Raw genomic sequence first — 20,960 nt, forward strand, 5'->3', positions numbered from 1 at the left:
CATACGCTAACATGCCAATGACCAAGCGCTCACACTAACACCACAGAAGCTTATAAAAAAAAAAAGCATTTGGAAGTCTAACCCCAGGCTCACATTGAATCCTAAACGGTTACGGTACAGCCTCCGCAAGACACTCATAATGATTAAAGTTTAAGAAAAAGCCCACAAGGAGGCACTTTCTGATCAAGCCCAGGAAATAACGCAAACTGAACAGGAAGTCAGGCGCCAGCCAGAGGAGATGATCTGATGAATTTCAGAATAAAATCAGCTACAAACTCCCGCTAACTGTCGGAGGATCCCTGAAGATTTATTTGGATCATGTGGATTTCTAAGAGCAGCAACAGAAATGAAGGCATGGAGTGGGTTAGCTGGACTCCAGACAGTGAATTGTGTGTCTGTTTACATATAAATGTGCTATTTACTAGTCTTTGCGTAGGATTATCACGTGAAAGCTGTGAACTCGTGGTCTTGTGAGGGCTCTGCTCCACACACAAACTGACTGACAAAACTGTACAATGTGTCACAGTTGTGTCACAGTCTGCAAGAATTCCTCACTTATTACGTGCCGAGGCCGGTAAAAATATCCACTTCCACCCTTTAGGCAATAATGAGGAGTAGAATATATTCCCTAAAGGTAGATTTCTGTGCCTAAAATAGCAATGTCAAAGAAGTAAGGCTGTGCTCCATTCGGTCCGGATAATTCAATAAATCAAGTTGTTTTAACAAATCCAGGAAGGGATTTGAGCTCTATTTATACAACAGTCACCTCATAACACAGTGACCATGAAGATAATGTTGTAAGTACACGTTGTCCCTCTGTGCATTAAGTAATTGACCAAGCTCTGTACAAATATAAATAAAAGACAACAGTACAGTGTGTCCCTGCGGCGCCCCAGGATACAGCAGTGCAGAGGCAGATGCACTTTTATTGGGCCGATTATCCCGGAGCAAACTGTCCCGCTGTGAGTGCTGCCTGTGCCTCTGCTCTTCTGTAGCGCCGTGCTGTGTGCTGCTTGCAAGCCTCACTGACTGTGCCCGTTTGCATGGCACAGACTGTATCAGCACAATGCACGGGCCACCATTCGTCCCTCCACTTCCACTTCATCAGTCCTGCTTAATTCACCTACAAACTATTGCAAAGACACAGCAGACTGGTGTTCAAGCATCTTCTTTCAACAACAACAACAACAACAACAAAATGCTGTGTTATTCCGAACTAGCTAAAAATAAGAGTATTACCTTGCATTCGAGAGCAGGACCACGCCTCTCCCGCGCACTTTCCGCTCTATGTCATCTAAATACCACCTGGCCCCACTTCTCCACTTTCTCGTTTGTGCTACCCTCCCACACACCCTTAATTCACTACTCTCTCATTCCTTCTGTCTTTTAGGTATGGGGTATTGAAAACCCAAGGCCTCACTGCCTCGTCTGAAGCCCCATGATGGCCGTCATCAAGATGTCGGCCTTTGATTGTCATATGGGCTTGATTAATGTTTTATCTGCCCTGAATTTTGATGAATGTATATATATATTTCACTTTATGATGAGGTTGCGGTCTTTGCAGAAATGTTCAATTATCTGCACAAAAGGTATTTTTCGAAGTGCGTGTGAGATTAATGACTAGACACACCCTCCCCGAGTCCGTAGTTGGTAAAGGCTAGAGGTTCACGTCTGCGAACAACCAAACAATGTTCGATTAGAAGATGAACAAATTAACATGAAGTTGTTGATTTTAGAGAATAGCCTGCAAAACATGTCTGCAATAAAGTAAGGCAAGGTCTTTGTGTCCTTCGACTGCTCGCTCCAAGCTGGCCCTCACATAATGATAATAATAATAATCAGACAATGATCACAGAGAAGAAGCCCTGCTCTGTTGCACTCACTGGAGCATGTTTTATCTGCCCTGAATTTTGTTGTAATGGAAAATGTGCACTTATTGTTGAGCAAAAAACAAATTACTCCGTGTTCATATTAGTTTTGCAGGCAACAAAAAAACAACAACGCATTTACTACCTATCCATTGTTCATTATTTCCGTCTTAGTACCTTTACCAATGTGTAAAACCATTTGTGGGACAACAGTGACAGACCTTACGGAGCCAGTGCAGGTACACTGTTAAAGCGTGTACTATCAAGTCTGCGGTGACAGAATCCACTTTGGGGATGACGCACCGCATATTTCTAATGTGATGACACTCCCACCCTCATTCTCAAAGATCACAATGATACCAATCGTCGCCTTTTAAGATCACGTCAGTCCATCACAGTGGGCTGTTTACGCTTTAACCAAGAATGTACAGGGGCTCGACAAACCTGAGCCCATAAGTTGATCTACACAATAAAAACTCTTTTGTCTCGGACTGGAGTGGAGAGTGGACGTTCTGGTGCTTTTTCTGAATGGACTGGCATTGAAAACCGAGACGCCAAATCTCGTCAAGAGCAAGATAGAAGGCTATTAAAGGTCTCAGGGGGAAATAATGTATAGTAAAGAGTATGCTGCGCCAAGGGGAGCGCGTAGGGTTAGTTCTTGAATTGCCGCTGGTGGGAACGTCTGTCAGCGCGCCACAGCCGGGTCACATTAACAACAAGTTTTCCCACAATCTGGCCTTTATTATGGAGGTTAATAGCATCCCCAGCGTCAGGTAGATCTGAACTGCCCCATGGAGAGAATGCCAAACACAGGCTAATTCATCCAACCTGCCCTGAAATATTTATATTTCTTTAATAGAGGCAAGTACAGTTAACATGTGACACACTATAACATTTATAGCTGAGGCTAATTAGCAAGTCTCTCCTGAATGAGACGGGTAATGAGTACATGTCTGACTTCTTTTCAAATTACATATAAGCTCATATCTAAAGCCACTAGAGTCAAGCTCATTGGACTGAAAATAATCAGTAATTTACTCACTTGTAAAACATTTAAAACTTCTCTGATCATTTATTTCTCGATAAAGATTTAAATAGTGGCTATAATAGATCCGTTGTTGTTGCATAAAGCGGCGTTATCACATCATTTCTCTGGGATGCTTTCATATTTACATTGGCAGCTTCTCATGTGAACCCACGGCTCTAAGTGGGACTATGAGTTTCCTTAAAACATCCGGGGTTTGATCGTTTGGGAATGAATACAGTCGTTTTTCATGACAAAGCTTGATACAATTTTGACTGAGCAATATCTTTTGCACGACCGGTCCATTCCGCTTATTCAGACTGAATAATCTGCAAAAGATATCTTCAAGCAATTTGTACAGTGTGTAATATAGGAGTCCGGTTTGGTTTGGAAAAGGATCTGTGACTCAACATAATCAGGTGCCAAACATTTGCACACAGGGGAAAGCACCGCTCCCGCAGCCGTGCACCACTTCCACTTTATTCACATTGAGTCACAAAGAAAGAATATCGTCTGCGGGGAAGGATATTGAATTGGCCAAATCACTCACTCTGGGTTGACAACAGTTGATATTGCGGACTTTTAGACTAATGAACAATATTTATCTTAAGAAAAAGCATCAAAGTTTTTGAGTCACAGTGAGTTCAGACCACCATGGCAGTGATCCAATCTCAAACTGCTACAGATACACTGCATTTGATCTCGAAACTTTTGGTTCAGGGTCAAGTTCTTTCTCTGCTACACAATGCCATGAGATATTTCACCTTTTTATGATATGTTGTTCGATAGGTACGTAAGTGCTAAGCTCTTTAGCATAGACATTGAGGCTTGTGAACTAATGATGCACGGGTCAGGGTCGTGTACATATGACATTGTTTATAGCTCACGCTGGCCCACTTACAATCTATTCCCCGTCACACAAACCATTAAAGGAACAGGCCACCGTTTTTCCATACTGAGAAATGTCCTTACCTGAGCTTAGACGAGTTGATGCGTACCTGTCTGGTCTTTGTGCGTGCACTCAATCACGTAAACAGACCGAAGATGTTGTTACCAGGCAGGTAGGCATCAATACGATTCAGCAGAGTCTGACAGAGTTTGGTTGGAGTGTCCCCTGCAGGCCACTGGGGGGAAATTCTGTCTAAAACGGCATGTGCAAGCTACCAGGTTTAGCCAATGGCATACAATGGTAACAATAGTGTTGCGTGATAAATGCAGTTCAGGTGGATTACTCAAACTGAAGAAAAAATATAATTTGCGGTACACCATAAACAGTTAAAAGAGTCAATTCATATATGCTCCTTTGAATTTAGTTTTTAATCAAACCCAATCAATGCTTGTTTTATTTTTTAGTTACCTTGCAATAAACAAACTAAGCTTCACACACATGCCTAAGTCAAATACTTTGTCATCCTTTGCCAATACAGAATTAAAATTAGCCATAGCCAGTTGTCTGGAGCTGTGTTTAATCACCATTCCAAGGCTGTAAACCACCCCAGGCTCTGAATACACACAACAATAGTTAGGTTTTCATCATCACATAAACAAGGGATGTAGCTAATATTGTCATCACAAAGTTAGCATTTCCATGAAGAGAAAAAAAAAAAGCGGCACATCCTGCAGTAACCGGAGAAAGAAGTCAGGTATGACGCTGATGATGAGAAAGTGAGGACTGAGGATTTTTCCAAACACATGGGAACCAGCTTAAGTGTAAAGTTCAGAGCAGAGGTCAGACGTTTGAAGTGCAGTGAGATGTATAGTGTACGGCTCTTATGAATGTACGTGTGAACTGAGTGCGCAAAAGGAAGAAACACAGGAAAAAAAACACTGTAACAGTAGCAAGAGGAAATACGCTCGAGAGAAAAGGAAGTGGCCCGGCTTCCCGTTCAACTTGAGTCAAAACGCAACACCGATGCATTCAGTGGAGCATATACTGACAACTTATTGAAATGTTTCCCCTTCAACAATTAGTCACTACACAGATATACAACGATATATCCACAGCCTAGCATTCCACTTTGAATGGGCCAGAGATCTCCAATCTGTAACTATAATACTTCACTGCTTTCCAGGTACAATGGCTCTCCAAGGGATTTCTACATTTATATTTTAGTTGTATTGGTAAACCACTCATACAATATGCACTATTAACATGCTTAATTGTCCATGTTCATTATAATTCTATACAACTATAAGGCAAGTTTACTTGGAGAGCACAATACTGTACATATACAAGGCAATTAAAAGTGCTTCTCAGACTTGACATAATATTTTATAATGTTATCTTCAAACTTTCAACTCATTTTCAGATGATGTTTTTCAGCTTCTTCAACCTGCACTGGGACTGTTTGAAGTTTCGAGTAGAGTAGAGATAAGAATCATTAATTTCTGTATCTCAAACGAAGACTTCCTGCATCAAGTGGAGAAGTTCAAGTGTCTTGGAGTGTCAGCCTAAGTACTTGGTCTTATGTAGAGCACTGACTGAGTTTATTTACATCATAGTTAAATGTGATATATTTCATAATGTGGGGTTTTAAAAAACTTTAAGACACCTTAGTATTGTTTATGTTTTGTAACCTAGTAAATAGGGCAGGGCGATACGGCCTGAAATCTGTATCACGATATAAAAAAGAAATGTCACGACAACGATATATATTTGACGATGTAATTGACAACGGACAAATGACACCAAAATCCCAGCCTTACGCCAATTGGGAAGATTAATTCAGTGATTTTTTTTTTTTAACGGCATACTCATTTCCTTGCAGATATGATCTACTCAAGCAGTTAACAAACTTCATTTCATTTGACTTTTTAAGCACCTGTCCTGTGTTCTACAGTCAGTGTTTATGCTGCTCTGATGGAGCTGAGATACAATATAGCCCACCACATTAGTAAATAGGATATTGGATAAATAGGAAAAAGTTATTCATGACTTCATTCATAAATAATGAACATACAGTTAAGTGTAAAAAGCGTAAAACCTTCTATTCTAGTAGCAGACAAACATTCGTAACAACATGCATTCTTCTTTTAATAGAGTCAATGTCTTTTGCCACCATAGAGCTACATCGCAGATCAGCATGATAGCACAGCGGTTAGCACTCGTGCTTCACAGCTAGATGGTCCTGGGTTCGATTCCTATGTTCTCCCTGTGTCTGCGTAGGTTTCCCCCGGGTTCTCCTACCACTAAGAAGTATGGGCCAAATGCAGTGGACAAATCTCTTTGACCAGTTTGTATAATGACAAATGAAGCACCTTAACCTTAACCTGTACATGCAGCATTTGTGAAAGAACCAGCCTGCATGTTCTGTTAAATAGATAAGATAATCTTTTATTGATCTCACAACGGAGAAATTCACTTGTTACATTCGGCATTCACTAAGATCCCTCAGGGTGTGCAAAATAGACAGGAAATGTGCAAACAGTTAAATAGTAAAGAAAAGAGGTATCTTATGTACAATAAGTAAAAGCAAAAATCTTAAGGGGCGGCATTACAACAATAATAATAATTTATAAATGAATAATATAATAATAAAAATGAGAACAGACTATAAAAAGTAGAATATCGAGGTGCAAAGTTTACAGTCCTAGTGCAGGTTGTCAATAAGTGATGCTGGTACAGAGATGTTTGCACGTAGTTTTGCAAAGGGGGGTTATTGCACATGTTACTTTACAGTCTTGTTGTACAGCTCACCTCAGTGCAAGACGGAGCGCTACTGCAGGGCCTTCATCCCCACTGCTGTCAGACTGTACAACAACAGTCTGACAGCAGTCTTCAGTCTTCCACTGAAAGAGCTGCTCAGCTCCTCTACAGTCCCGTGCCGTGGGTAGGAGGTGTTGTCCATGATGGAGGTGAGCTTGGCTAATACCCTTCTGTCCCTCACCTCCTCCACGGAGTCCAACAGCACATTTTTATTAATTGCAAACTCAGAAGTAGAGTCTAAACGAGTGCAGTGCTTTCTTTGGCGGTCCGCCCAGTTCACTTCTCAAGACTTCTTCACAGTCTCTGTCTCACTGACCTCCTGGCTGAAACATCTTAACTCACGTGAACGACCAGGATGTGTGTGAGGGCCTGTGAGAGCTAGAAATGCATTTGGGCAGCAGCTAAGAGATTGTACTCAATATAAAAACCCTCCAACTTTCACATTTTGAAAACAGGATAATTAAGCTTTCAGACAAAGAACACAAGCGTAGCTAACAGTTGTGCATCCTGAGGGCAGGACTCTGACTCTGTTCTGATTGACTTGACCACCCATTTTATTTTGCCTTTATTCAGTCCTGACCTTGCTCACACTGGCAGGCTTGTTTCAAAGTGGTTGACTAAGCAAAATGCACAGACAAGGTTTTTTTTTTTTCCTACTGTGATGTGCATCGGAGAGAAGTGTTACCTCAAAGAGCCTGGGCTGGAGGAGAGCAGTGAACTGAATCATAGAAAGTTGTGTGACTCACGGTTGGTGCAATGGCAGCTTTATGACGCTGTACAGGTGGCCCTTTAAAGTCCACAAACATCCTCTATAAATTGCCTATGTGACTTTGAACTGACTCATCGGTGAGACCCCAGATGCACCTGTGTGTGAACATGAACTTCGAGTAAACAGACATGGATTAGGGCCAATTTCTTTCAAACAGTGGGTTCAGAAGTTGAAGCAGTCTGACAAGGAAAACGTTTAAACTGACTCTGTCTTTGTATTAAAGCCTGAATGTAGAATTGGAAAGTTTGAAAAAGTAATGTGAGCACAAGAAAGCTGCAGAAGGATATGAGCACTTTCTGAACCAAGTGTACACTAACGCCATTCATGTTAGTCGAAAGCCTTGAGGCATTGCGATATAGCAATAACAGACTTTGCTATATATATATCAAGTAAAACAAAAACAAGAGCTATTTCTGCAAACAGGAAGGTGATCATCCCAGGAGCAGTCACCTAAATGCACTTCCCAAGGCCAGAGCTATTTACAAGGCCCGGAATTTCTTAATGGAAAATATTTAGAATTGTTGGGCGCAAAAGAATCCCCGTTAACCACAGACAATAATACAGACTTTAGACTAATCTCAAAATGAGTGTCTCCTTGGGAGGTATGCATGATAAAAATAAAGCACCGATCGTTAAATTATAAAGGGTAATATAACTTTTCACCTTAATCTGGACAACTGTGAGCAAGGTTGGTGTTTTTCACTGTAATTGTATGGTTAGATCATTTCAAATGGATAGTTCTCGCACAATGACAGCAAAAAGTTTTGTGGCCCTGGCACATAAGTTTGAAACTTCATTTTATTTTTATTTGGTTGATTTAACCACTCTGTGACCACTAAAGAGAAGGCCAAACTGAAACAACTGTACCACTAATTTGCCTGGGCTGCAAATCAAAGCTATTTCAATGAAACACTTTGATATGATTTTGTCCAAGGCTGCTGCCGCACAATGCACAATTTCAAAAGATCCTCACAAAAAGCAGAAGACAGTGTCATTCTGGAATCTAGTTTTTTGGCATCTGGAATGTAACAGTTGATTATGTAGTTAGTGGTAATAATACATGGGTCTTTGAGTTTTCTAGAGCTACAATGAAACATCGAACGATTTGGAAACATTCTTCCTTCCTCAGTCATACGAACACAGACACAGTTTCGTCTAACGACTGACATTTTCGCAGTTGCTTTTTTCCTTTTTTACATTTGTCCATTCAAAATGATTATTTCTGTGTCAGAAAGATGTCAACAGTAACCCTTATCATGGGCAGATGACAGTGACTTTTTGTGCCCTGATGCTGCGAAGGCTATTTCTACTCATGTTTCTAGGAAAAGAATGAAAACATTCAGTGAAACAAATACAAGAAGATAACAAATCAGACAGTTAAAATGAAGGATAAGCTGCTGAAGTAATGATTATCGAACAGCATAAGACACATAATGGCAGCACAGTGGCAAAGTGGTTAGCGCTTGCAAACATCTAGAGGATCCCGGGCCTTTCTGTGTGGAATTTGCTGTACTAGGATTAGAGCTACTAAATAGCGAGTGCAAGCTGGGAAATAGCATTTAGCTTTATGTGGATATGTTGCAAGTAATTAACCATTTGAAACTTCCTGTGTTACTGCATTAGGGCCCCAAATCTGATATGTACCTGTAAATGAAAATATGCTGCATAAGTAAAGAATACGTGAATAACTCTTCTGTTGATTCACTTTTGCACATGCTACTTGCTTTGCACAAGATCAAACGCTTGGTAAACGATCCCCTAAGAAATCCTGAAAAAGAGATTCTGAAATCTCGAAAGGATTATTTTGGTTAAATAAGGATAAACAGAAAAAAGTCTCATTCAGGATTGTGACAACTTGTATGACAGTAAAAGCAAACTCATGAAAAAGAACACAATGCTCCCATGAGAAGTTTTCAAGCAGTGCACTTTTTTGTTATTCATGTGGTTTATAGAGCACTAGTTAAACTCACAAGAGCACAGTGCAACAACCTGTCAACTCATAAAGCAGCGTTCACTCTCTCCTCCACTCCAGCTGTGAAATACTACAAGATTTACAAATCTCTTTCCTCAACATCCAATGCTTGTAGACAGCGTGTGAGAGAGGAATTAATATTCGTTGCTATTAACAGCATGACATGGGCCAATGACCAAAATGGCTGAAGCCTATATTGCTATATATTGTGCTAAGTGGATAAAAAACAATAAAGCATTTTTCAACAATTCCAAAAATGAGTCCGGAAATATCAGGGGAAAGCTTCAGTGACAGAGAGCACACAGCACAGGACAACCTGGCACAGTGAACTACTATTTATATGACAAAGATGCATTTTATGGGCGCCTACTGCAAAGTGTTTGTGCAAATGAGATGAGTGATGTGGGGAAAAATAACTCCTAGGTGTTCTTTGTTGTACCTCGCCTATAAATCCGTACAGCTTGTTTAAAGGTGATACGCAACATCCGCCTGATGTTTCCATGCACAAAGAGAGTCTGACCTCGCCTTGTCTGTTGATTCTTCCCCTCAGATCTCCCACACAGCTTTATTCTGAATAACCAGGTGAAAATACACCATTGTCTGTCACACAACTGCAGAGCACAGCTGGCTTTTTCTCTCAGGCTTTTCTCCCAGTCTTAATCTGAACAATACACACATAATTCTCCTCTTTTTTCCCCCTAACTGCTCTCTTTCTTCAGTTTCTTTCTGGTGCACTTCCTTACACCAACTTCATATTCTCTTTCACAGTCTCATAGATGCAGAATTACCTTGCATTACACAAAATATAGTACATTAGTGTACATGCCAGCGCTCACACAAGACTTCCTTTATCAAAATGTAATCTCATTAAATGGTTCACAATCAGATGTGAAATATATCATTTTTATTGGACTGAATTCAACTTTAGAATGAATTAACAAATAATACAATCTTTTCACAGAGGGAAGCCTGCATGACTGCACAGCTGCTTCCCAACACCACAATAACATAAATCTCAAAACTATAGCTTTTCTGAGTGTCTATATAGTATTCTGTGTCTTTTATATTCTGTCCCATCCAGTGACAGAGTAATGTCCAACACTGTGTGGAGTCCTCTGGCAGGCTCAGCCACAGCCCTGTGCAGATTCAGATCGGACTCCAGCCCCCAGCATGCACAGCGCATCTTCCACGCTCCAGGCCCATTCTAACTCACTGTGGCTCACGCTGCCTTTTCCCAGTGCCATCGTGGTTTCATTAAGTTAGTTAACTCCCCATTTTCCACTGCTGGGCATCTCGCCCATCTGCATTCACTCACTGAAGATGCCCGGCCAAGCTGCATTTTATCAAAGATACATTGCTTCTTTTTTTTTCTTTTTTTTTTAAACTACAAATCCTTTTACTTTTTTCTATGATTAAGAGCAGTTGTCTGGTTAGTTTGTTGTTCAAAGAATGTTGGCTAATATTTTAGAAAAGCAGCTATTTGAGAGAGTATAGTACAGTAGCTCATGATATTTATGTCATATAAGCACAACTAAATACATGATTTACTTGCACTGTACACAAGCGAGAGGCCTAATGATGACATGGATTACTCTGAAATGCAGCCTAATGAGCAACACATTTCATTGAAAGCAGCGATGAGATGTGCTGCTGTGTTAATTCGCCTTTAGACGTGAGCGTTGGTGACATGCTTGATGGGGAGCCATTTTACAAGGTCTCATGAGATTAAATCAGAAACAGTATTAGCATGCAAATTGAAAAAGGGGCTGTATTTTCTTTGGATTAAATGCCACTGGCTGCACAATGAAGTGAGGGCTACACTGTAGATCTGGGATCACCAATTTTTTTATACCCTGTGAGCTACTTTTGTCAAACAAAAATGGCACTGAGCAACTTAGGGTGTCATTTATCAAGACAGATGTTATTTAAGTGCAAGCTGAAAATATATGTGTTTTACCTTTTGGACTAGCCAGTATTACAGTTTTAAAGACCCACATCTGATATGTACATGAGAGAATGCTGCTTTAAAATAAGTGCTCAAATTACTCTACTGATGATCCACTTTTTTTTTTTTTTTTGCACATGAGCAAACACTTTGAAGACACTTGTATTACTATGAGCCTCAAGGGGAGTTAACCCTGGAGAGCAAGTCACCAAGATAATATTTCTCCAAAGATGGTAGAGAATGACAGAGCAAAGGTCCTGTGGGACTTCCAAATACAGACGGACAGAATGGTAATGGCGAACCAACCGGATATTGTGGTGGTACAATACCGCGTGATTAACATTAAAAATAAAAACTAGGGGCACAGAGAAGAGCTGTTGAAGGCATCAGTGGTGGCCATGGTCAGGGCCAGCCCTGGGCATAGGCGACCCAGGTGGCCAAAGTTCAATTTTGCCTGGGGTGCCAAATTGGCTAGGTCATTGGAGCACTCGGGACAGTGACCCCCAAACTGGGGGAGTGGCTACAGCAGATCCCAGTAAATACATCAGGAATCTCAGTCCAGAAAAATGCAGTCATAGGAACAAAAAAGATACTGCTCATATACTGCTCAGAACCCTCAAGCTCAAGGACTTAGCTTGGAGGGATGAGCGAGAGACCGTCCTTGGAGAGTGAAGATGTGGGCATATGGCCACTATCATTTATTTTTATTTATCTTTAGTTCTTTATTTGCATGTTTGATATTGCTTGCTGTCATTTATTTCAGTTCTGTTGCATGTTTTGTGACTGTGTTTTTGTTGAAAACCTTTTTTTTTTTGTTAATTAGTGCAGGCATTTGACACCGTGGATCTTACTTCACGGGTTGGAAAACTGGGTGGAAATCTCTGGTACTGCTCTAAACTTGGCAACTGAGTGTCAGACAAAATGACCAGCGGAGTCCCCCAGGGGTCAATCTTGGGACCCCTCCTATTCAACTTGTTCATGCTTCCATCGGGTCAGCTGATAAACAGCAATAATGTGTCTATGCAGATGACACTCAGATCTACGTGTTACTGACAACAGGTGAACATGGGCCTGTAGATAGACTCTGTCACTGCATCCAACAGATCGGTTTGTGGATGCAAAACAACTATCTCCAACTAAACCCAGACAAAACTGAGATAATTGCTTTTGGCCCCGAGACACAAAGACAAAGTGTTATCAGTCACCTTGAATCTCTCTCTCTAAAACAAAACAAAAATCAGGTTAGAAATCTAGAAGTAATCATGGACTCAGACCTGAACTTAAACAGCCACATCAAAGCAATAACATCAGCAGCTTTTTACCATCTGAAAAAAAAAACATTGCTAAAATCAGAGGAATAACGTCAAAAAATAATGTCAAAACCAGACTTATCCATGCATTAGACTATAGGTTAGACTACTGTAACAGCCTGTTCATTGTAATACAGCTGCAGTACATCCAGAACGCTGCAGCTCGAGTCCTGACAAGAACCAAGAAATACGACCATATTAGTCCAGTGCTCTGGTCTCTGCACTAGCTTCCTGTCACTCAGAGAATAGAATTTAAAACAGCTCTGCTTGTGTACAAGTCTAGCACCAAAGTACATCTCTGACATGTTTAAGCTGCATGAACCATCTCAAGTCCTGAGAACATCAGGGAGAGGGTCTCCTGGTGGTTCTCAGAGTCAGGACTAAACATGGTGAGGCTGCGTTTCAGTTCCATGCAGCTAAAATCTGTAACAGTCTTCATGAGGATGTGAGACAGGTCTAAACTCTGACAATGTTAAAATCCAGGTTGAAAACAGTTCTTTTTACCTGTGTATTTGACAAGTATTTTATATGAATTTAGCCTTCTACTGTAATGAATTAATTTTTATGTCGATGTTTTATTGATTTTATCTGCTTTCATTCTAATTTCATGCAACCGTGAAGTACTTTGAATTGCTTTGTGAATGAATTGTGCTCTGCAAATAAACTTGCCTTGCCTATTAGTCCTGTAGAACAGCATAGCCATGTAGTATCACAGAATACCTCTTGTACTGCTGCATACATGCTTATGTATGCTGACATGGCTGCAGCCTACTAAAGTCTGATTAGAAGTAAAAGGCACAAATAAGTTCCTATCAATTTGACCAGCTCCTCTTATATACAGACAAACTATTTGGAATCAAGTTGCAAAGTGCCTCAGATAGTGTTACAATTGGTGGCCCTTTTGTTAATTTGTCAGACAGCTAATGGGAAGAAACAACACTCATCCTGGAGATTCTGTATGCAATGAAAGCCTCTGTTCCTGAGAGGCTGTTGAGAGACGTTCAAGTCTTGTTATGACACAAGTAATCTAAATGATCCTTACTAAAGTACTGTGCACTGACAAAACCATTACATACAGTAACGGGAATGTGGTGAATTCCCTCATGAAATACAGAAGTCTAGCATTATAATGCAACAATGTGCATTATTCGATTATGTTTGTGACAATTAAAAGTTATTTAAAAACAACCAGACTGATACAGACCAGATACACAAAGGTATTTCCAGGTAAATGCGGCTGCACAGCTCAGCTCCTCTGTCCGAAACATATAATTACTCTACAGTGTAACAGATTATATATTATTTATCTGTCCACAGTTTTGTGTCTAAGTGCTAAATAAGCTGCTGTCTGCCTTATGTGCACAGAACAGGTTGGAGAGTGTAAAAACAGGTGCGTCCTCAGTGTGGCTGTAATGTTTAGGTCGTGGTGTTGCAGAGCTGTTTTCATTCCGGCTCCAGATGTATAGCCTGTTGTGTAGCTCATATTGGATACACATTCAGCAATGGATTTCCCTCGAGTTTTGGTGTTATGTTCAAGAGCGGCCATCTGTCTGAGCGAAAACATCCATTCAGATAGCACAGTGGAATATGGAGACACCAGTGTATCTTAGAAGGCTTTTTCTTTATGGATGAAATATCATGTGACAGACATGTTTCTTGATAATAAAAAAAATGCCTTTAATTATGTAATATGGTTAAACCCTTTTGCCTCAGAGTTCAAGAGAATCATAATGATGACATTCTCATCTGTTCACAAACTGACTTCCATTTCATTACAATCGCAAATCAAACCACCCCGACCTGTCAGCTCTAAGTGATGCATCTATCTCTACACTCTCCCAACTCAGCATACAAACTACAACACACAACAACAAAACACAGCAAGTTTAAATATGCTATTCATGTATGGTGCAACAGTAACATAATGGTTTATGTTACCACATTATGTTTAAAAGACTCCCCCTAGTGGACAAATATAGAAAATCAGACTGCTGAATCAAGTAAAAATGATAAAGCCAAAGGTCTCACAGTGACCTCTTGCATCAACCATTGTTTTGGACAAACAATAAAGTTATTACAAGTTCATTATCACAAAGAGAGTTCGGCGTGAATGCATTGTGTCCCCTTTTTCAGAAATCAGTTCATCCAAATATGAAAATAAATGCAGGTTTGTCCTCTCAATGAACTCTGGCCTCTATTTCAGGCTTGCCAGTATTGTTTGTTATAGCTCTAAAAACACAGAGAACTACCTTCTTCTACCTGACAAAGGAATACATTATCCTTCCCCCAAAAGGACACACAACTGGTCTTCTCAAATGTGTTTGTGGTATGGCTTCACTCCAAAAAGGGAAGAGCGCTGTGATGTGCTAACAAGGACGAGACTCATGAATAAACTCTTTTAGACAAGTTTACTCTTCTTTGCATCGAGCCTCTGAAGCAAAACAAATACAGTTAGGCAGTTTGTTGGGGAAAAATGACACTCAAAAAGTGTTTCTCACTATATTGTGAAAACTAGAAAGTAAATTAAATAATTGTGAAACTTGATGATATTATTTCTTTATTATAAATGTATTTATTTACTAGAGTGTGACTGCAAGTTTAAGCAGTGCATAACCCGAAAGTGTAATGCCTGGTTACAACAGTACTAGTGTTTGTTACTTTACAAAAGGCCAGTTTAATCATGATCATGTCTAGTTTCCCTCAGAGCAGGTGGTGATCTCCAGTGATGGTAGCAGGGCATAAAAAGACTCATTCATTAGATTCATATTATCTTTTCATTACTCTGGCTCATGGTGCAGCTGGCTTCGACCCACATTTGGATCTCTCACTGAGAGATAAGGTGCCAGCATGACACCATGCCCAGCTTCTGACAGCTCTCAGGAAAAACTGAGTCCTTCACACCAGCACTGCCAAAGACTAGCCAAAGATAGTACAATATACAGTTATAGGCAGCTAGCTTTTTGAAATATTGGGAGTTTGATCTGTTTTCATTTGTTTCTTGCCTTTACTATTTAAGACATTAAGGATTTTACATTAAGCTTATGCCATGGCTATAGCCTACAGAATTATACATTAAAAGACTGCATTTGTGGTAGGTCAGGTAAGATTTTAGTGATTTGTTTTTACATAAGAAATTCCCAAAGTAAATAGTTTTGATGAAAAAAACTTTGTTAAACAGTTATATTTGACAGTTGTTTAGGACAGCCAGTGACATTTGAGCGCTGTTAAGGTTTTATCAATTAGTGCGCAAACACAAGGAACACGGTCCAAAATGCAGCTTTGTGATTGGTCCAAGGGCAGAACTCGTAACGTGCAACGCTCCCATATAAACCCGGGCAGACTTAACATCGCTATCTGTCATGCAAGTCAAGGGACAGTGAGCACAGTGTTCAGGGGTCCTTGCCTTCAGAAAGTAACCCTGTTCCAGCTCTCAACAAGCTCTTTGGAGCGGTGCTCTTAATGAGTTACGCACAAGACCAGATGCACGTCTTCGCGTTTACTTCTGTCATCTGTGTCAAGAAGACGATGTCTTTGAGAGCCGGACTTCTTCTCCTGATGGTGCTGATTGCATCTGCCTATGAACTGGACCAGAACGAGTCCTATTCTCCCAGGAGAAGCCGCTTTTCTGCTAACAGCCCTTGTAAGTACCACTGCTTAAAATCGGTAAATGTCAAAGAGTGAATGGTTAGCTTTTCTGTATACACCATAGAAAAATGTTGACACATATTAGGTCTTCGTCGTCTTTTTAGGTACATGTGCACATTGTTGAACAGGAATAGCTGCGGAAGAGACGCTGCGCTTTTGCCGGCGTCCTGCCGGCAACAGATGACACCTAAAGGTGCACACTGTTCGGCTCAGGAATTGGGTCTGCGCTGCACATTTTAGATAGCCGGGTGGTTTTCTCTGCAACCAAGCTTTAGTTTATTTTTCTTCCTAAAATAAGTTTGCATTGTGTATTTTTCTTTGCCAAATAATTTGCTGGAACTCGCAAACATGTATTACATTGTATGGCAAAAGTATTGCATACTCAACTGAGTGTATGTGCATGCTTGGAGGCAGCGATTGATAGATGCTCTCTGGGCACTGCAGGAAGTGCTTAATCATCATAAGATTTGAAGCTCACTTATTTATTTTTTTAATAAAAGAATGTTCCTGCATGCCCTAAAGGCAGAGAGACTCAAGAGTCCCCCTTCACATTCACAATACCAGCAGACTGTAGCGTTGTTTCTTTGTACTAGATTACTGGGTGATACCTGTAAATTAGACACATACGTTACCACTTGGTGTTACAAAGTACTTTGTGTCTTTGTGTCTAACAGTGCTAGAGCTCTGTGCTGAATGATTTTCTTTCTAGATATATTATATAATTTAAACAGTATGTAATGTGTCTTAACAGTGTGTGTTTACAATATTCTGCAGAAGTTGGCAATGAAAGGTTGCTCTGTGTGTCATTGTGTCACATTGTGCCCAGTTGTGCAAACATACAACTCTGGCATTTCTGGTGCTGATTATTCAGCAAAATATAGGCCACTGCCAAAGGAGAAGAATGTCTTTGTCTTTGTGTACATTGGGATTTGGAAGCCTGTGGTGCAGTGCATTGTGAGCATGCAATGATTTCAGTGTTGGTTCGTGCTGATGGTTTGCTCTATGCCCACAGCAGATGTGGCGCGCTGTCTTAACAGTGCCCTACAGGTTGGCTGTGGCGCCTTTGCCTGCCTGGAGAACTCCACATGTGACACAGATGGCATGCATGACATCTGCAAGTCTTTCTTGTACAGTGCTGCTAAATTTGATACTCAGGTATGCTCACATAACATAATTTTTTAGCTTAATAAATCCGTTTTTTGACTGCAAATCATGTAAAGCATTGCCATTGTCTCCCAGGGAAAGGCATTTGTGAAAGAGAGCCTTAAGTGCATTGCCAATGGCATCACCTCGAAGGCATTCCCTTCCATTCGCCGCTGCTCTACTTTCCAAAGAATGATCTTGGAGGTCCAGGAGGAGTGCTACAGCAAGCTGGACATCTGCACTGTGGCTCGCTCCAACCCTGATGCTATTGGTGAAGTGGCACAGCCGCCAAGTCACTTTCCTAATAGGTAGGTGGCAGGGCTTTCAAAAGCAGGGTGAAAACCACTACTACAGGAATGTTAATTGCTGCTCAACATGTTTGGGCCATTGTAAAATGCAGGGTTAAAGAATACCCGATACAAATACTACTGTTTATTTGTAATCTTAGCAAAAAACAACAACAGATTCATTGTAGCAAATGTCCTCAAATCTCAACAAGTAGTAGCTGCACTAATGTACATGGCACAAAAGAGCAGATGACTATACTTTTAAACCCTCTATTGCATTGCCCTCAGGTAACAAACCATTCTTTAGGCCCCTTTACATTTTTCAAAGTAAAACAGGACATTAAAATTATCTTGGGTGGGTGTGGCTTTGACTTTTGGTTTGGGGGGTGGGGTCAGCCTTTTGGGGACCAAAGTCACCTTGGACTTAACTCTGCCAAATGATCTTCTGAATTAGACTGTTTCACATGAGCAGTCAAATACGTTATGTGCATAAATATTGGAAGAAACATATTTCATGGAGTAAAAATTATGTTTGAGTATTTTTCTTTGACTAAAATTATGGGTTTTCATTTGTCGCCTCAAGACAACATTGTGCAGTCGTCTTGAGGCAGTTGGTTCACAATAAAAACGGCTAAGTTTTATATGGACAAGCTTTTCAAATGCCCACAGTAATCCATCACAGTGTTTCTCGACAAATAATTTCAGACCTAAAAAGAATGTGAAACGGAATAGTATTTCAATATTATTTTAAAAGAAAGGTTATTTTAACAATGTTTTGCAGTCAAAGACTTGAATTATGAATACACAATTGAATACCAGTTTAATTGATCGTTTTCTAAATAGCTGGCTGCACCTTCGAATTAAAGAGTACTCTGACTCTATGGGTACACAAGACAAAAAAGTTTGAGGGAGCACAATGACGAACCCATGGAAAGACTACATAAAAGTGAAGGTTTCTCCTCAATGTGGTGATTTTGTGGACTTGGACTTGACCCCCTGTGTTGTGTTTCAGATTTTATGGTAAGCTTCTCCAGAGCCTGATGGACTGTGATGAGGACACAGTGGAGCGCGTCAGGACAAGCATGGTGGCGCGTCTGGGCCCAGAGATGAGCATGCTTATTCAGCTGTTGCAGAGCAAGCCCTGCCCGTCCACTGCTGTGGCCGCAGCTGCCGCCATCCCCACTGGAGTGGAAGGCCGTGGGAGTTGGCGTTGGGCCATGGGTCCCCATATGTACAAGATCCAACCTAATCTGCGGAGCAGAGACTCTGCCACTCATTTTGGCAAAAAACGGTCTGCCGGAGACCCCTAACTCCACTCAGAGTAACTCCCTTCTCAGCAACCATCAACATAAGCTCCTCTTTCCAGGAGGTGCCAAACCCATCCTCTGCTTGTCTGGAAGTTTCTTGAATATGCACCACTAGGTAATGCCCATAAAGAAATCAGAATTCAAAGGTTATTCCCGCCACTTAGTAAATTTAAAACGTGTCCATGAAGTAAGTTTCAAATACATAATTTATATCCACCCTACTTCGTATTGAACATGTCATTTGGGTGTTGAAGTTGTGCTAAAATCTATTTTCATTGACAGCCAAATAATTTCATAATTTCATGTGTCAAAAGACACGTACACTATGATTTGGACTTTTGTCCATGAAACACATTTAGAAGTTTTTATTATTCATTTATTGAATGAAAAAAAAAAACACATTTAGTGTATAACTAATCTTATATTTCTGTGATATAGGCTATCCTGTCAAATTGTGAGCACGTGGAAATACGTTTCATGTCATTTTGATGCAAACTAAAAATACATCTAAATGTACTGTAAATGAGATAACCCAAGACAGCCATTGGTAGCCCTATAAAAGAGTGAGGTGTGTAAGATAGATGGTAACCTTTTAGGGGCTTCTTTAACTGACCAAAAACTTCAAACTGCCCTGAAAGCTATTTATATAATACCAAAATAGTCTATAGCTATAGCACTTACAACTGTTTATTTATTCTGATGCTAGAAGTAGCCATGCCCATGGCCATGCATTACATGCATCAAAAACGGCACACACCGATTGACTGCGGCGTGGCCAAATCTATGCATCAGAAAAAGTCAAGTTTGCGTATTGTTATCCAGGCTCTTGTAACGCCTAAGACTGTTGAGCTCTTGGGGTGTATGTTAGTTGTCTTAAATCTATATGTTTTTAGTAGCTGTGTATGTGTGGTAGGTTGTAAGCATGTTCACCCGTGAGAATAGCAGCCATTTTCTGCGACTGTTGACCATCACTCTCTGTGGTGAAGCACATACACACATCAAGATGACGAATGACTATTTTAAAAGCCTTGTTAGGATTATATTTATTTTCCTACTATATTATTTAATGTTTGTGTTGATTGTGTTATACATTGTAGTAGATTACGTAATTTGGTTTACAGATGCCAAAAATAAGAGCTGACTCTCTCGAGACTGAATGGGACCCATGTCATGACTCTGTGCTGGACATAGGGGAACACAGATGGTCATTCAATTCAGTGATTTTCATATGGGACCATAACTACGTATTTATAAAGATTCTTACACTTATCAAAAAGCAACAGGACTGCAGCAGATAGGACTGTGTCTGCCCACCACAGCTGTAAACGCCCAGACAAAACAAGCACCAGCAACAGATTTTGTAAAGAGTTAGGAGGTAGACTACAGGGCAAAAGTTTCAGAACACCCCAGCTACTTTCTTGAAAATATGTGTATGCTGAACTTTTGACTGATCACTTGTGGCTGATATAACAACTGAAGACATGCAGTGGCTGTGCTCAATGAGGCTGGTAACCCTATAATTTTCAAGAAAATTGGAAAAAATGTTGTGTTCTAAAGCTTTTGAAGTGTTGGTGTACTCCTGTCCTGAATTACTAATTAAACTCAGTAGTTAATTTCTCCCATGAGGATTCAAATCTCTCTGGATTAATTGTGACCAAATAAAAAACAAATCCATATGTTTCAGTAGATTTAAAATGAGCATTTGAGACAATAAGCAGGAAACAGTTAAGTGATTGGATGCTGGTGCTTGTTTTATACAGATGTGCTGATCAGTTGGGGTTAATTCTCCTTTGATATGATGTGCGGCTGCTGCTCAAAGACGGCTACACTGACTTCTTTGATTCACTTCAGTCTAATCAAATAAATACTTTTTTAGCAATGAAAAGGGGCCTGAAACCATCCTTTTTGGAAAAGTAAGAAAACTTACTACCATGTTCTGGCCAGGAAACGACTGTTTCTTTCACAATAGCTATGTTAAGAATTC

At 40.3% G+C, this 20,960-nt stretch overlaps 1 protein-coding gene across 1 annotated transcript; it reads left to right on the forward strand.

Annotated features, from left to right (window-relative positions):
* The first annotated feature begins 15,947 nt into the window (after positions 1 to 15,947).
* Positions 15,948 to 19,101, forward strand: stc1 (stanniocalcin 1). Its single transcript, XM_079566496.1, has 4 exons — positions 15,948 to 16,234; positions 17,252 to 17,394; positions 17,479 to 17,690; positions 18,682 to 19,101. The coding sequence occupies exons 1-4, from the start codon at positions 16,054 to 16,056 to the stop codon at positions 18,977 to 18,979; spliced, it is 834 nt and encodes a 277-aa protein (XP_079422622.1). The 5' UTR covers positions 15,948 to 16,053; the 3' UTR covers positions 18,980 to 19,101.
* Positions 19,102 to 20,960: the final 1,859 nt, after the last annotated feature.

This window comes from Gobius niger (genome assembly GCF_951799975.1).
Source record: "Gobius niger genome assembly, chromosome: 1".
Taxonomy (NCBI): domain Eukaryota; kingdom Metazoa; phylum Chordata; class Actinopteri; order Gobiiformes; family Gobiidae; genus Gobius; species Gobius niger.

Bases quoted from the DNA above. Each gene is read 5' to 3' on its own strand.
- stc1 (XM_079566496.1), top strand. From the start codon at position 16,054: ATGAGTTACGCACAAGACCAGATGCACGTCTTCGCGTTTACTTCTGTC. The intron at 16,235-17,251 runs GTAAGTACCACT...CTATGCCCACAG, and splicing joins CTTTTCTGCTAACAGCCCTT to CAGATGTGGCGCGCTGTCTT. The intron at 17,691-18,681 runs GTAGGTGGCAGG...GTTGTGTTTCAG, and splicing joins CCAAGTCACTTTCCTAATAG to ATTTTATGGTAAGCTTCTCC.